The sequence below is a fragment of the Rhinolophus ferrumequinum genome, chromosome 22 (assembly GCF_004115265.2).
Source record: "Rhinolophus ferrumequinum isolate MPI-CBG mRhiFer1 chromosome 22, mRhiFer1_v1.p, whole genome shotgun sequence".
Classification (NCBI taxonomy): domain Eukaryota; kingdom Metazoa; phylum Chordata; class Mammalia; order Chiroptera; family Rhinolophidae; genus Rhinolophus; species Rhinolophus ferrumequinum.
This window is the reverse complement of record NC_046305.1, coordinates 16905343-16921118: the sequence shown is the minus strand read 5'-3', so window position 1 is coordinate 16921118 and position 15776 is coordinate 16905343. Positions and strand designations below refer to the sequence as shown.

The 15776-nt window shown below is 35.5% G+C and overlaps 1 protein-coding gene across 1 annotated transcript in view; it reads right to left on the bottom strand.

The window, feature by feature from the left end:
- Positions 1–15776, bottom strand: part of HMCN1 (hemicentin 1) — a 398555-nt gene that overhangs the window by 47721 nt on the left and 335058 nt on the right. The window contains exons 75-85 of the mRNA XM_033093361.1: positions 15506–15662; positions 13856–13977; positions 13497–13661; positions 11755–11862; positions 11218–11355; positions 10952–11086; positions 7441–7710; positions 4661–4851; positions 2566–2779; positions 902–1036; positions 293–483 (exon numbers count right to left, since the gene is read on the bottom strand). Of these exons, the coding sequence (XP_032949252.1) occupies positions 293–483; positions 902–1036; positions 2566–2779; positions 4661–4851; positions 7441–7710; positions 10952–11086; positions 11218–11355; positions 11755–11862; positions 13497–13661; positions 13856–13977; positions 15506–15662 (1826 nt within the window). The remainder of the gene's footprint in view (positions 1–292; positions 484–901; positions 1037–2565; positions 2780–4660; positions 4852–7440; positions 7711–10951; positions 11087–11217; positions 11356–11754; positions 11863–13496; positions 13662–13855; positions 13978–15505; positions 15663–15776) is intronic.

Below are 15776 nucleotides of genomic sequence, written 5' to 3'. Positions count from 1 at the left end.
TTATTTGTAATTCTTCAATTTTCTTGTTCTAAAACAGATTTGAGGAAGTTATCTACTGATGCTAAAGAATAGGTCAAAGATCAAGAACAAAGCAACAAAATTATTTTATTGTTCATATTTCTTTGAAAGGGCTAAAAATCATCCATTTGAACCACTGTTTCTGTTTTTTTTTTAATAAGAACCTATTGACTCAGATTTCATGACTTAAATAAAACTGCAAGAGAAATATTCCCCATACATGGCTCCTATGGAAAGCCATCAAAGCATAATCGACAATTCCAGTGTGACTTACCACAGTGCCATAAATGGCCAGAGAGCCATTGCCAAGTTGACGGATTCTGTGGTTAATTTCAATGTCCACTCCCTTTCTGCTCCACTGGATGGTTGGGGCCGGATCTCCTTTCACCTCACAATTCAGAATTGCATTACCACCAAGTGGTTCAATCCAGTTAGAAGGATAATCACCTTTAAAGACTGGAGGTTCTGGAAAATAACAGAAGACAAGTATAAGTAAAAGGAAGCTTTGACAACTTTTTCATGATTTTGACTTTGACCTATTTAGAAAGATCATTTAGTGAAGAAGGGGAGGGTAAAACCACTTTTGAACCCCATACATTTTCCAGAATCAACTGCTCATGCTAATCAACTAGATAAGTTCATCAGTGTCAATAATTCTAAGCAGATGATTACACTTCGTGCCAGATGATCTCTTTACTTATTGCTTTCCTACTTTTATTGAGTTGTTCATAATTTTCTATTTCTTGTGAATTTGTACATCTGTGAAATAGGGACTAAATGAATTCATAAACTCAACTTATAGTATATTACTATGTAATAAGGAAGCAAAATACAAACCACTTATAAATGCATTATAAGTTAAAAATAGTGCACTTGTACCTACCTTTCACATAAACAAATCCAATTGCCTTCACAAAACCAACGCTGTTCTCTGCGCTGCACACGTAAGTACCTGAATCCTCTTTTGACACCTTTTCAATAACAAGTTCACTGTGTCCATTCACACTGTCAAAGTGGGCTGAGAGAAACAAGTTAGGAAGCAACACAAATGCCTCTCAGTCACCTAGGAAAATATCACAACAGCTCAGTGTTTGGCAAGTTAGATTTATGGGTTGGCCAGCAACTGAACGAGAGATCTCATCTTGACCTTGGGGAAGGAAGCCTTTTCTGCAGACTTCTTCTTCTGAGCTATTTGCTATGTCTATAGATGCTTGTTTGAAGAATGAAAAACAGCAGAAGGAACGGAAAAGAGAATGAAAACAAACATCTTTTAAAATTAGTTTAGATTGAAAGTACACCTTTCATCTCAAAGTGATGCCTAAATCTGGCTCATACTCTCTCTGGGTTTCAAAAATCTTTCATTCAGAAATACGACATTTTCCATTTCATTGATCTCACCACTGTCTTTCCTCTCAAACAATTTACATCAAAAACATGTAAACTTTTTCAGTTATAATTCAACTAGCTTGGCAAAGCAGAGGGGATGTCATGAAAACATATGCCAGTTAGTGAGAACATGATTAAATTTGTAATAATTCAAACTTCTCCATTAATGGTGATGATATAAATACCTACAAAGGTAGTTATATTTGAAATACAGTATAATGTAAACTTATGTTAATCCTAAGACAACTGATGCTAAATAAGTCTCTGATTAGGCCAGCTGATATCTAATTACGTTAGGTATGATTACCTTGCATGCTTTCGCCATTCAAATTATCTTTTGAAATTTCATATTGCTGAATATTAAGTGAAAAATTAAACTTTAAAAATTGAAATTAGTACTACATCTTCAGAAAACAGTACTGATAAGATATTTAGTGACATATAATATCATGATTAAGGTAATATAATTGATGGATTCCAGTCATTAACATAAATACGTACAATAGAAAAAAAACTCAAGCTTATTACTACTTTTTCTAGCAAGATATATATTAAAGGCTAATAGTACAAGATTTGACAACTCAATTTTGGGATAGGATGAGTTTTCATTATTGTGGCATCTTTATGCTGATGACAAAGTCTAACAAAGAGGGAGGTGCTTGTCCTTCCAGCTCCTGGGTTCCAGGCACTACCTTATATGTAGTGCACATACTCACTAGGAATTTCCCACATAATTGATAGAGATTAATGCATACAGTGAGAAGCAGAGTTCTCCATAAAATTAGGTAGGTCTTCAGGACTCTAGCAGTAGCCACCTTAGTCCATTAATCAATGATGAAGGAGATCCAGAGGGGTTGAGTTTAGGTGCCAGTAGATACGATACTGTCTTCTTCTGGGGAGGGAGATTATGTTTAGTTTAAAAAATCTACTTATATCCTGCAATAGATGGTCCTATGATCAACTTATCCTTTCAAAAGAATGGAAAGCACATAAATGGTGGGTATAGGTTAAAATCCAGGCAAAGGTGCACATTGTACAGAACTTAGAGCAATTGATTCTTCATATAACTTTCCATGAACTCCCAAAGCTAAAGGAAATGGAGATTGGGTTAGAGTTCTTCATAGGTGTATTTATTTTCTTCTGAAGAACGAAATTACCAACCTGGGATAATATTGTTATTGAACGTCCATGTCAACTTGGGTAATGGAATACCAGTGGCTTTACAGCTTAATCGTAGCTGTTCTCCTTTGTTTAATGACACATCTCCAGGAAGTTCAGTAAAGGTGGGGAGAACATGTACAGTCAGGCTGACAGTGTGTGAGTCTTCACCTGCAGCATTGTTTGCAACACAGGTATAGGTGCCAGAATCCTCCAGCTTAAATAAAGAAACATCACAGTGCTTACAATTATTTAACCTTACATCATATTACAGAAAATACATAAACTTGCATAGTATGGTCCCCAAAGGAGCATGCTTATTTAAAGACGGTTTAAGTTTCCATCTTGTAGTCTGAGCCATCTGTCTAGCTTTTGCATAACATGATTTAAAATGCAGAAGAGTTTAAACAAAAGCCCATTCCTTGCATAACTATAGCATTTTAAGTCGTAAAAGCTCAGCAAACTTCAGATTCTAAAGTTTATTAAACAGTTTATGCACTGCTGTTCTAAAATGTTCTAAAATCAAGAACAAATAATTGTAAAGACTGGTAGCATCTTGACAGCACCATTGGCTGCCTGGGTAATGTGGCAACAAAGACCACCAAAATTATCAAAGGAAATGGCAAGAATAGGTGCAACATTCCCTAAAATTCTATAGTTTCACTTGCTAAATCCAATGGTCAACTCTTGGCACTCATTTTACTGGTTGTGTTGGTGGCATGTGACACAATTATGACTCCCTTCTCTTTGAAGCCATGCCTTCACTTGGCTTCCTGGACACCCCCACTCCCCTAGTTTCTTTCCTACCTGACTGGATGTGCCTTTCCTATCTCCTTTGGCTGGCTTTCCCTCAACATTGTCTTAATGTGGGCACGTGAGAGGTCCCAGTCTTTGGTGCTCTTTTCTTCTCTGTGTGTACTCAATTCCTTGGTGATGTCATCCAGTCTTATGGCTTTAAATACCATCAATAGCCTGATGAGTATTTCTCAGCCTGGCTCTTTCTTCCAAACTTCAATTATATTGAACTTCTCATTTCAACTCTCTGCTTGGATGCCTAAAAGACATCTTAAACTCATGTCCAAACCTGAACTCCCAATTTCCTTTTTCTCCTTCCCGATCTACACAGCTGCGGCCTTCATCTCAGTTGATGGCTGTTTTGTCCTTCCAGTTCATGCCTTTGTTCAGACATCCTCTACTCTTTTTTTTTCCACACTAGCAATTAAGCTAGGAAATCCTCACTTCAAAGAATATGCAAAATCCAACCATGTCTCACCCCTTCTCTGCTAACATTTTTTTTTTTTTTTTTTTAAGGAGGGCGCAGCTCACAGTGGCCCATGTGGGGATCAAACCGGCATCCTTGGTGCCACCAGCACCATGCTCTAACCAACTGATCTAACCGTCCACCCCCTCTGCTAATGTTTGCCTTGAGTCCTATCATCTCTCCTCTGCCTCCAGACCATCTTCCCAGCAGGTCTTCCTGCTTCTATCTTTGCTTCCCTACTGTCTATTCTCAGCACAATAGCCAATGTAATATTGCAAAAATGAAAATGTAAGGCATTTAACCTTGCTCCTCTGCCCAGAACTTGCAATGGCTTCTGATTTTACTCAGGGTAAAGGCAAAATTGTTATAATGACCTACAAGACAAGATATGATCTGGCTTCCATTTTTCTCTGACTTCTTTCTTTCTCTTTTCACTCTCTTTCTTCTTTGCTTTCACTGGCCTCCTGTTTCTCAAACACATCAGGCACATTACCACCTTAAGTTCTTTGCTCTACCTATTTTCTCTGCCTGGGATGCTCCTACCCCAGATATTTGCTTGATTAACTCACTTTCTTCAAGTTTTGCTCAACTGCTACCTTCCCAGGGGGGACTCTGACTATGCTTTTTAAAAACGTAACCTGCACCCCGCCACATCCTGATGCCCTTTACCTTGCTCTCTTATTTTTCACACCACTTATTTTCTTTTGACTTGTTGTCTATATTATTTATTATTATTATTGTTAATTATTATTTTTATTGTCTATCTCTCTCCTCTAGAAATAAACTCCATGAGGGTAAGGATCTCTTAATGTATCTATTAATTTCTATTTTACTTACCACAACATTTTCCAGAATGAGTTCTCCATAGGGTTCAACAGTGTATTTTCCTAACAAGTTAGCTAAAACAACATTGTCTTTTTTCCAATTAATTGCTGGTGTGGGGATTCCCTCAGCCACACACGGAAGAACAGCTTGTGAGTTCTCATTGACTGTGTAGTATACTTCTGTATTTTGGATTCTGGGTGGCACTATGAAAAGTTTAAAATTCATAGTCATTCAGGATGTCGAGTTGAATAATATCTTTATTCTCATTGAAAATTAACACACACAAGACTCTTTTGAAGACAATTTTGCTAGAAATACTAAAACAAATCTATTAAAATATTAATTTGTTACTATAAAAGCAATCCATATTTTTGATGCTAGTAAGAATTCTAATGGTTTTGAACTTACTGAGTATATTTACAATCAGTTTTTGAGCAAATGACTTAGAACAGGGTTGGATATCTTTAGATTTTATTTGGCTTTCTGACTTTTCTTTACTTGAGTTTCTTTTACTTATTACAGTGAAGTGAAACAAACAAACCAACACATAAAAACAACAAAACAAAAATGCTTCTGTGGTTGTATAACTGCTGGATTTATATCACAGACATACTGCGAGAACAAACTAATAAAAGTCACTTGTTTAAAACACTCTAAAATACTCAGCCTGTATTGAATATCACAAAGTGCTAAAGAAAAAATTTTTATTGCAGTATTTCACATAAGTACAACAAATGAAAATAAAACCAGGTCAAGGCATTTAATTCAGTTTTTATGCTGTCACTGAGGAAATTTTTATAGTGATTTCAAAACTTTGTATATTTTGATACCAGATATTTCCTATGCCTCACATTTTTTTGAACTAGAATTTAGGCAATAAAGATGAATTACATATTTTGGTGTACTAAGAAATACCTTAGTGGATGTAGAATTGAGATAGGCTAAAGAAAAAGGCTTTAAGTATTAAGGACATTTGGCTCAAAAAGTAAAAATACGCTCCCCTTATAAAACTATGCATTTTGGAATTTTTCAAACATATCAGTGAGAAATGGATCAATGTTAATGATATTTTAAAAAGTGAAAGGACTACAGTTGGTTTCAGCAAAAAGGAAGCTATTGTGTAGACTCCAATTTTTCATCCGTTTATCGTTAGATGAGGAATATATATACACGTGTGAAGGATATATTCATAACCATTATAGATAATATGAAAAGCATAAAAATCCATTTTGCTGAATGGTGCATTTTATATATTCAATTCATTTTTTTCTTTAAATTATGCTGTATTTCACTATTTCTTCTATGCCGGTTTCCATGGAGTTACTATTGCTTTTTTTGCTAGTGGTTTCAGAGTTCCAACATTAGTACATCGACTTCAAGTCATTCTTTTTCAAAAGGAAAAATTTAAGGCAATGATGTTATGTTTGATTTTAGCTTCTGACCACACCCCCTACATTTTGATACGTAGTGTCCTTATTTTTATTGTTTTCTGAATAATCTGAAAATAAAAACATATTCATTTACCTACTTGTTAGCTAGAATGGTTATTTTTTAAAATTTCCCTGGGGTTGGGGTTTTGGAATTGAAAGTTCATTTCACAGTTCTAGCTTTATTGCACTGAGGGAAGGAATTGTGCCTGTATTTTTAAGTCTCAATGATTTCTTTGTTGTTTAGTGGATGGGCAATTTGGGTAAATTTTCCACAAATACTTGAAAGGAAGGAATATTATTTATTTGTTAACCCCTTATTTATTAAGAGACAAATGCATATTGATTAATTCAATTATATAAACTGAAAGCAGGTATAAATCAAGGAAGACATTTAAAAAACTCATAAATGGTGATTTTTCAGTTTAGCTAAATTATTCATTTATCAATTAAAAATTTTTTCCACTTGAAATTTTACTGTAACTATAAGACTGCAGGAAATTCAAATACACCAGAAAAATTTAAAAAGTAACTTTCATAAATTTTTGAAAATAAGTAAAGCAGAAGCTCATCATTAAAATAAGAGTAATAGTATTATTACTAATATTAATGTTACTAGTACTAATAATAGTACTGGAAATAATAGTTAGAAACAGTTTGATATTAATAGGTATCCTATCTTTATTCTTAAAATATACATTAACAACTAAAATATTTCAAAGCTGATCTTTAGATATTTTGATAGTTGTCTGAATACAAAGGGAAAAAAGGTGATTTTTTTCCTGTCACAAAAATACACAATATGACATATAGATGATGTATTATAGAATTGTACACTTAAAACCTATGTAATTTTACTAACCATTGTCACCCAATGAATTTAATTTAAAATATACATGTAATTATTTTGCTACTTTAAAATAATGAATTAAATAGATCTCAAGTTCTCATTACGTCCGCACTATATGTATAATGTAAGTCATATGGTGACTGGTTTTGAGCCAAGAGGACTTTCAACTTGAGAAATGAAGTCGAAGAGTCACAAACATAAACGGACTTCTTATAAGCCAAAGTATAGATCACAATAATCACAATAGAAGGGGATTATTGACAACATATTAATTACCTTGACTACAGTAATAACATCTCTCTTTCTCACACACATATGCGAATACACAAATAAATGTAGCTTACAGAAAACAGATTGGAAGGGCAAGTGTACCTACACCACACACACACACACACACACACACACACACACACACACACACACTCCAGATTTTGAATTATTGGTTTTGCATGGTTTTGATTGCCATCACATCATGGGAATGTCGCGACTGAAATAGTTTATGTTAAACCACCTACCATGGACAGTGAGCTTGGTGCTCGTGCTGCTCGATCCTGCCACATTAGCTGCCATGCACGTGTACTGACCAGTGTCATCAGGCTGAGCAAATGCTATTTGCAGAGCTCCAGAGGTGAGAATGCGCTGGCGGACTGATTCCGTAATTGCATACCCATCTCTGTGCCATGTTATGTCAGGTGGTGGGAGGCCGTCTGCCTCACAGGGCAGTGTGATGGGCTTATCCACAGCAATGATATATTCCTTTGGATGGGGGCTAATGACTGGAGGAACTAAAAGAAACAAAGTTCAGATTTCATCTTAAAAGCATGATTTACACATTACAGTATTGCTCTAGCAAAGTGAAATCACATTGATAAGCAACAAAATCCTGACTTTAGCATTTCATCATCAAAGGGTCACTACAGTTTGCTTTCATTGAATTTATTTCAGAAAATTATTTTCTATGTAGTTAACAAATGTAAACAATAATCAATTATAAATCAGGACATAAACATATTCCTGAGTGATTGGGTGTCTAGAAAATTTAGGCTGTGTTGACAGAGGCATTTTCTTTAACATACATGTATTGTGTGATTCACTTTAGTTACTTAAAATTTTCAAAATAGACCTCTTCAAGGTTTGAAAATTATTCAACTGCTCAAAGATACTCTACTCAAGCATTTTTAAAGTGCTTAGTATGGTGTGTTAGCATGGTGGCCGTATTTAATGAAGTATTATTTGAATGAATGAATGAATGAATCATAGAAAAGAATTCATAGATAAAACTTCCCATTTCAGAAAACTGTGGAAGGGCTAATGATAAGAATTTCTCTTTCTAGTGTTTACAATAGGCTGATTACTGCTTAGGTATTGGCCTGGATATTCTATTGAGACTTAAAGATACATTAAATAAGTATGAGAAAATAATCAACCACGAGCAAGGAATAACCAGTCACAAGTACATAAAAAAGGAAGGACAGGATGGCTCCCTCCCCTTCAGTGCCAGGTCAGAGACCACCATGATGGTGAAAATACCACTTTAAGTGTGTTCTCTGAAGCATCTACCACCCATTCAAGAAAGCTTAAGAGAGACACAAGGCCAATGATATTTATTGTTATCACATGCTAAGAAAAGGAATCAGAAACAAGATCTCTGAGAACTTTACTAATCCAAGTAATGCCCTGTGCATGGCAAGTCTTGGGGATCTAGAACTATCTGCTGTGTTTCCAGAAGAAGCTGTGGAGAAATGGCCAGCCATGCAGAGACCAAATCTTAGAGTACTCTAATCATGATGAGTAAAATAAAGTCAACACGTTGTGAAAAAAATATGAATAAGCATGTTAAAATTATTTATATCAACCAAAATTATTTGGTTGTATTTGTGCCTGCAATTATATACTCTATCTGCAAGGAGAGATGGTATTGAGGATTTTTAATATCTCTAGAGCATGCAGTTACCTACAGTTGCTTTTGGCATGTTGAAATGCTATTAGTTGTTTAATGTGTTTCTTTGTCCCATAATTGCTCATAACAATATTTTAAAACAACTGGTGAAAACAAACAAACAAACCCTAAAATCTGGAACGGTTCTTTTCTATGACCTCTATGCTGCCAAAATCAACGAGTGTGTCTTGGTCTTTATCCTACTTGACCTCTCATTTACATTCAACAAAGCTACCCACTCACTTCTTGAAATATTCTCCTCTCCCAGTCCCCATCTAGTTTTCCTCTGACGTCTCTGCCCTCTCCTTTGTATTTTTTTTCCCAGCATCCTGTCTTTATTTGGACCCCTAAACAATGCAGTATCCCGGCTTTCGCTTTAGCTCTTTTCTGTCCAAATTCTCACTCAGTCTTGTAGACTGAAATATACTGATAATACTTCCAAATTTGTGTCTCAGACTGTATTTCTCCCATGAGCTCTAAATTCATAAATATTCAACTCTCTATTTGTCATCTCCACTAGGATTTCTAACAGTTTTCCACATTTTCCATGATTACACAGAAAGCATGGTTTCCTTCCTCCAAAACCAGTTCCTCCCCTTGCAGTCCCCATGACATTATCATCCACTCATTAGCTCAAGCCCAAAGCCCAGGAAACATAATTAATGCTTCTCTTTTCCTAAGCTCTCAAATCTGATTTATTAGCAATCATGGCAATTATACCTTCAAAAATATTTTGAATCTATCACTTTTATCTGTAACTCACAGAGCTATCCCAACTCAACTCCTGGCCAGACCACAATATCTGCCCTGGATGACTTTAATAATTCTTCCAGCTCTAGTCTTGCCCTTTCTCTAAACTATTATTTACATAGCAGCAAAAGAGCTCTTCCTAAAACCAAACCAGAATCTTGGTTAAATGCTTAAAAGCCTCCCCACTGCATAGAGAAGGAAATCTAATATTCTGTGGTCCTTTGGGCGCTCCACGCCTTGGCCCTGCCTTCTTTTCTGATACCCTTCCCATTTTGCCAGACTTCCGGTCACTCACCACTTCCCATCACTCACCCTTGCCCAGCCCCTCTGGCATGCTTCTTTTCAGCCTCTTTCCTGCCTTGGAGCCATTGCACATGCTGTCTTCTTTCCCTGGGACACTGCCACCTTTACACAGCTCATCATTCAAATGTCAAGCTTAAATGGGACCCCTTAAAGGAAACTACTTTAACCACTCATCTAAAGTGGCCCCTTTATTTCCCCATTATTCTCCATTTCAGCATTTTGTTTTTTCCTTTGCATAGCATATATCTGAATTTATAATTATTTAATTTACTTGGTAGTTTAGTTTTTTCTTTCTCCACACTATAATGGAAGGATCATGTTTGTAATGTTCAATGTAGTTCCACTTATTAACCCAATAAATATTTGTTGAAAAAAAATTGTTGAAAGTACAAAGAAATTAGGGTTACGATCTGCAGGTAAGTGAGCTGTCCTATAATCATTCATTCACCATAAGAAAATCACACGATAAGAAAATTCAAAATCAGCTAAGGTAAATTCAGTAGCTCAGCACCTATTTTTAGTGTATTTCATCACAAAAGCAATGCATAAGATATGAAAATTATATCAAGAATATATCAGTTAAAATTGAGGAAAACCTGTTTTGTCTTTAGAATAATTTTTTCCTATCAAGTTGGTTTAATTGCAATTATAATTTGCTTTTTAAGTGGATATTACAATCCGGTGTTTCCTAATGTATCCAAAGCAGTATTATGGAGAGAATGGTTTTTAAAAAATCACCTTAAATATGTGCTACAATGAAACAGAGTATCAACAGTGGTTCACAGAAGTTCAAACTATGATAAGAAGCTTCAGTGTGCTTAGACAGACAATGCAAAGTAACAAAGAAACAAACAAAAAACCTCCCAAAACATAAATTTTTTTTCTTCACAAGAGTGATAGAAAAGCAAATAGGATGATGTAAACTAAGAATGTTGAGAACTCTAGCAGCATAATTATTTTAGATGTGCGAATTTTGGTATTCATGGTTATAAACATTTTTGCAATGAAGCTATAGTGATTTGTTATTTAGGTACCTTGAACATTTAACTTGATTTTGCCCAACGCTGTACCAGCTGGATTCTGAGCCACACACATGTAAGTACCAGCATCCTCTCTGACAGCTCTGGAGATCTGTAAGCCACCAGTAGGAAGAACGGCATGGCTTTTGCCTACATCACAGTACAAAAGCAGAGTGAGAAGAGTTTTTATTTTCCTTAAAAAAAAAAAAAAACTCATACTGACTTCTGAATTAGAAAACACCGTATTGCTTTGATTTTCTTGTGGAAACAGTGGTACGTACCGGAAGTAATGACATTGATGCCTTCTTTTTGCCAAGTAATGAAAGGACTGGGTGTCCCTGTTGCTTCACATGGTAATAAAATGGGATTGTTTAGAATGACGTCTAGTTCACTTGGCTGAGGCTGAATGAATGGAGGCTCTGTAAGAACCAATCAACAGAAAAAAGCAATGGCACCAGTGACCATGAGGCCAAACATGCCCAGATTCAGAATTCCAAAATATCAGTGATTTGATTGTCCCAGGGAAAAGCGAATATTGGCCATATTACATTTTTCTGTCCCATGAGAAGAACTCCATTAGAAGACCAGAAGCAGAAACAGATTATAAAAAATTCAAGAAGAAAAATAATTTCAGGGTTGTATTGTGTGGATTGTTACCTGTGGGTCTTCTTTAGTCTATTGAAGAATATCTACTAGGCTTTCATATCCCCAAAATATTACTTGGTTCATAGCTCTAGATAGTACAACCTTTCAAGAATAAACATGACAAACGAAACAAAACAACAGCAAGCTTTTAACAAGTAAATAATCTTCCATACCCTGGACACGAAGGGTCACGTGTCGGTGTGCAGAGCCAGCTGCATTCCTGGCGATACAAGTGTATCTTCCAGCATGGTTTAATTGAGTGGCAAATATTTCAATTGCTCCTAAAAAGAAAAAAATTTGCATGCATAGTGCATCCTGTTTTTCTGATTCGATAAACCACGTCTCTCCGATGTTTGTGTTTTCATCCCCATAGCTGTGGTGCTTGGCTTATATTCAAACTTGTGCCCCCTGGAGTACCTAGCATAGTACTTTTAAAATCATTATTAACAACTTTATTGGCAACATTTCCATACCACAAAATTTGCCCATTGAATGTACAGCTCAATGATTTTTGTATATTTACAGAGTTGTGCAACTCTCACCATAATTTAATTTCAGAATATCTCTATTATGCCAGAAAGAAATCTCATCCCATTTACAATCACTCCTCACTCCCAACCCCAGCCCTAGGTAATCCCTAGTCTACTTTCTGTCTCTATAGATTTGTCTTTTCTGACATTTCATACAAATGGAATTGTACAGAAGTCTTTTGTGTCTGACGTCTTTCACTGCGAGCATAGCGTTTGAGTTTCATGTGTTGTAGTATGTGTCAGTATTTTTGATCTATGTTATTGCTAAATAAAATGCCATCGTGTGGATTATCCACGTTTTGTTTGTCCGTTCACCAGTTGATGGGCGACTGAATTGTTTCTACTTTTTGGCTATTGAGAATTATGCTGTATGAACATTTGCATACAAGTCTTTGTGTGAACATATGTTTTCATTTTTCTGAGTGAATACCTAAGAATGGAGTTGCTGGATCACATGGTAACTCTTTAACATTTTGAGAAAGTTCCAAACTGTTTTCTTGGCACAATACTTTGTGCTGAGGGCAATTAAGGTATATTTTACAATTTTAATTGCTACCAATCTATACAGGTTTCTGAGATAGCAAAAATACTTTGCTTTGAAAGCCAAGTTCCATCCCAAGAACAAATCTTCCATTATTTGCTTTCTATTGAATAAATAACAAATTCCCTTAGAATTATATGCAAGCTCATAAAACCCTCAGATGTCAGTTGTTGCTTTCATTTGTCTCTGGTGTACCTCCCCAAGCAGGCTGTTTTCAAAAACACCTATGCCAATCATGTATGCTTTCACTTAGCTGAATTATTTTTTCTCTTCACTACTACCAATTGTTCAGTACATAACGTTTATAAATGATGGCTACTATCACCCTCAAAATTTATCTATCATAGCACTTACCACTCAGCCTTATCTGATAAATTGTAAAAACCTTATCTGATAAATTATAAAAACCTATAAATTATAATAACCCTGTTTTAGTTGTATATCCTCAGAAATTTAGTGTAGTAGAGAGCATATTTTGGGCACTCAATGTTGGTTAAACGAATGGACATTCTGTCTGGCACGTGGAAGAAGAGTGGTAACACTCAAAGGCAAAAAGTAAATTTGTTAAACCTTAGGTTTAGTAAATATGCACGTGATATTCCAGTGATCGTGCTTATTCTTAATATATTCAGATCAGTCTTAGATACTAATTATTTTGTTTCCATACTTTTTTTCTCTTTCCCCAGTTCCCCTTCCAAGAACTCTAACTGAATTTTTTTCCAGATGCCTACGTCCAGGAATGAAGGTGTATTTTTATTTTATTCTTCTGTTTTGGTGCAAAAAAAAGCCACCCATTAATGATTAATCCAAAAAATAGATGTGCAATCACTGAACCTAGTCTTACCTGAGGACTGAATTCTGTAGCCGTTCCCCCTGGGAAGCAGTCTTATATTATTTTTCATCCAGTGAATCGAGGGAAATGGAACTCCTGAAGCAGTGCAGGTAATTACTGTTGGTGCATGTTTGGTTACTAGAAAGTCCGTGGGCTCATCAGCTATGGAAGGTGGAACTAAAACAATAACAATAAAAATAAATAAAAATACACGTTTCCAATTCTTACAGATTTCCAAAGCCTTATCATACATCTTTCTACAGTGAAAGTAAGTGTTAACTAAGAGGAAAAGGAAGTCCCTTTTGTGAGGCTGGAATAATGAAACGATATCATTATAATCACTTTCAGTTTACATACTAAGATGGTTCTACCTTGGACGGTGAGATCCACAATTCTCTTGTCTTCTCCAGCATCATTTGTCACCGTGCACTCATAGGTTGCAGTGTCATCCACAGACGGGGAAATAATTATGAGTGAACCTGAAGAAAGGAGCCTAGAAGATGTCAAAGCAATGAGGTACTATGATCAGTTTTCACAAATGTTTCCAATTTGTTCAACACGGTGCTATGTTGTGAATGGAGGGCAATGGAACTCTTTCCTCACATTCAAATAAGCAGCATTTCTCTGATACTTCATGTATCAGACTTCGAGCTTATATGATGGCAGTTGGGGAATAAGGCCTCAACCTTGACATTTACAGGAAGGATTGAGTAGCAGGATTGCCTGAAGGGGGAATCTTGCATTTTCTGAATGCTTATATCATGGTCAGCCATGCTCTCCTAAGTGAAATACAGTGCAAGGAGAGCACTGATGATAACCATTGTTTATTGAGAACTGAATATATTCCTGGCACCATCTCAAATGCTTCACATAAATTATCTCTAAATTTCACAGTAACTTTACAGGTGGGTACTTGATTATTTCCATTGACAGCTGGGTAGGTAACTACAAGTCTATCTGCCTTGCACATTTCCCTCCTTCACACTTCTCCTTTACATGTGTTGCATCCCTAGGAGACGCACAGCACATATATCAGTAAGTATTTTCCTTAACTGCTAACCAATTCAAAACAAAAGAGACCTGGATCATTTCGAAGGTTTAGGAAGTTTAGTAAATACACATGCATTATTTAAAGTAAACCTAAATAAGAACATCTGTTTTCTTACTTCAAACTGTGCACTGATAGGATAGAACTAATTTGATTTAATGGGAACATATTTGATGTGCTTTTTTATTGAAGGGCATTGTACAATTCCACATAGTGTGTACCTTCAGGTCATTAAACTGCAATGTCAAAAGATTAAAAGGGCGAAAAAGAGAGAGAAGCAATAGCCATTTCAAGGGAGACACCCCTAATGTCATATTTCCTGGTGTATTAGAATAGATTTTTGTCAAAGTAGATCTATGAAAACATTTCTTTTTAGTAATATGGCAAATCCTTTGACCAGATACCTATCTATTAACTTAATTGAAATACAAAAACTGATGCTCCTCTATAGCATCAGAAATTCCAAGTGACTTAAAGGTTAACCTTTAAAAAACATGCATTGTCATATGACGAGCATATTATGTCATATTAAGCTAGTAAAGCCAGAGGAATGCAAACATTGGAGAAAATGCTGTTTGTTTTTCCTCCTTCCACATGGTGTCAAATACCTAAGTTGTGTTTCAAGGTACAAAATTTGATTTTTATCCTACAACGAAAGCTTGTATTGTATTTGCAAAATAGTTTTTCTTTTACACCAAATCATGTTTTCATCCATGGTAAAATTCCAAAAGGTGCCAGAAAAATAAAGCAGAATGGAAATCTAATCCTGTAAACCTCACTAGCAGTCATCCACAGGGCTTCTGTATAGAAAAGTTGCAGCTATGATTCAGAAAAAATATTTCAGGTTGGAAAACTAATTCCATATTAAGGAAAAAATATATACTCTTGACATACAAATTTTTCAGACTGTTAATTCTTTTAAAAATATTCTTTTAAATAGTAGGTGGGATTTTTCAATTATATTATTCCTTACCTGTATGAATTCTGATTTTGATCCACATTAAGTAGCTGCCCATTTTTTTTCCAGGTGATTGATGGTTTTGGTATCCCAGTAGTCTCGCAAGCCAGAGTAGTTTGAACATTTACTGTTACAGTTATGTTGGTAGGACCCAGAGCAATCGATGGAGGAACTAAAACAAAGTCATCAAATAAGAGGGAAATACATTCAGCAAATAGTATGCCATTTGAAGTATTTCTGCTGACCTGAAATTAATCATTGGTAACTTGCTTTCTAGTTATGAAAA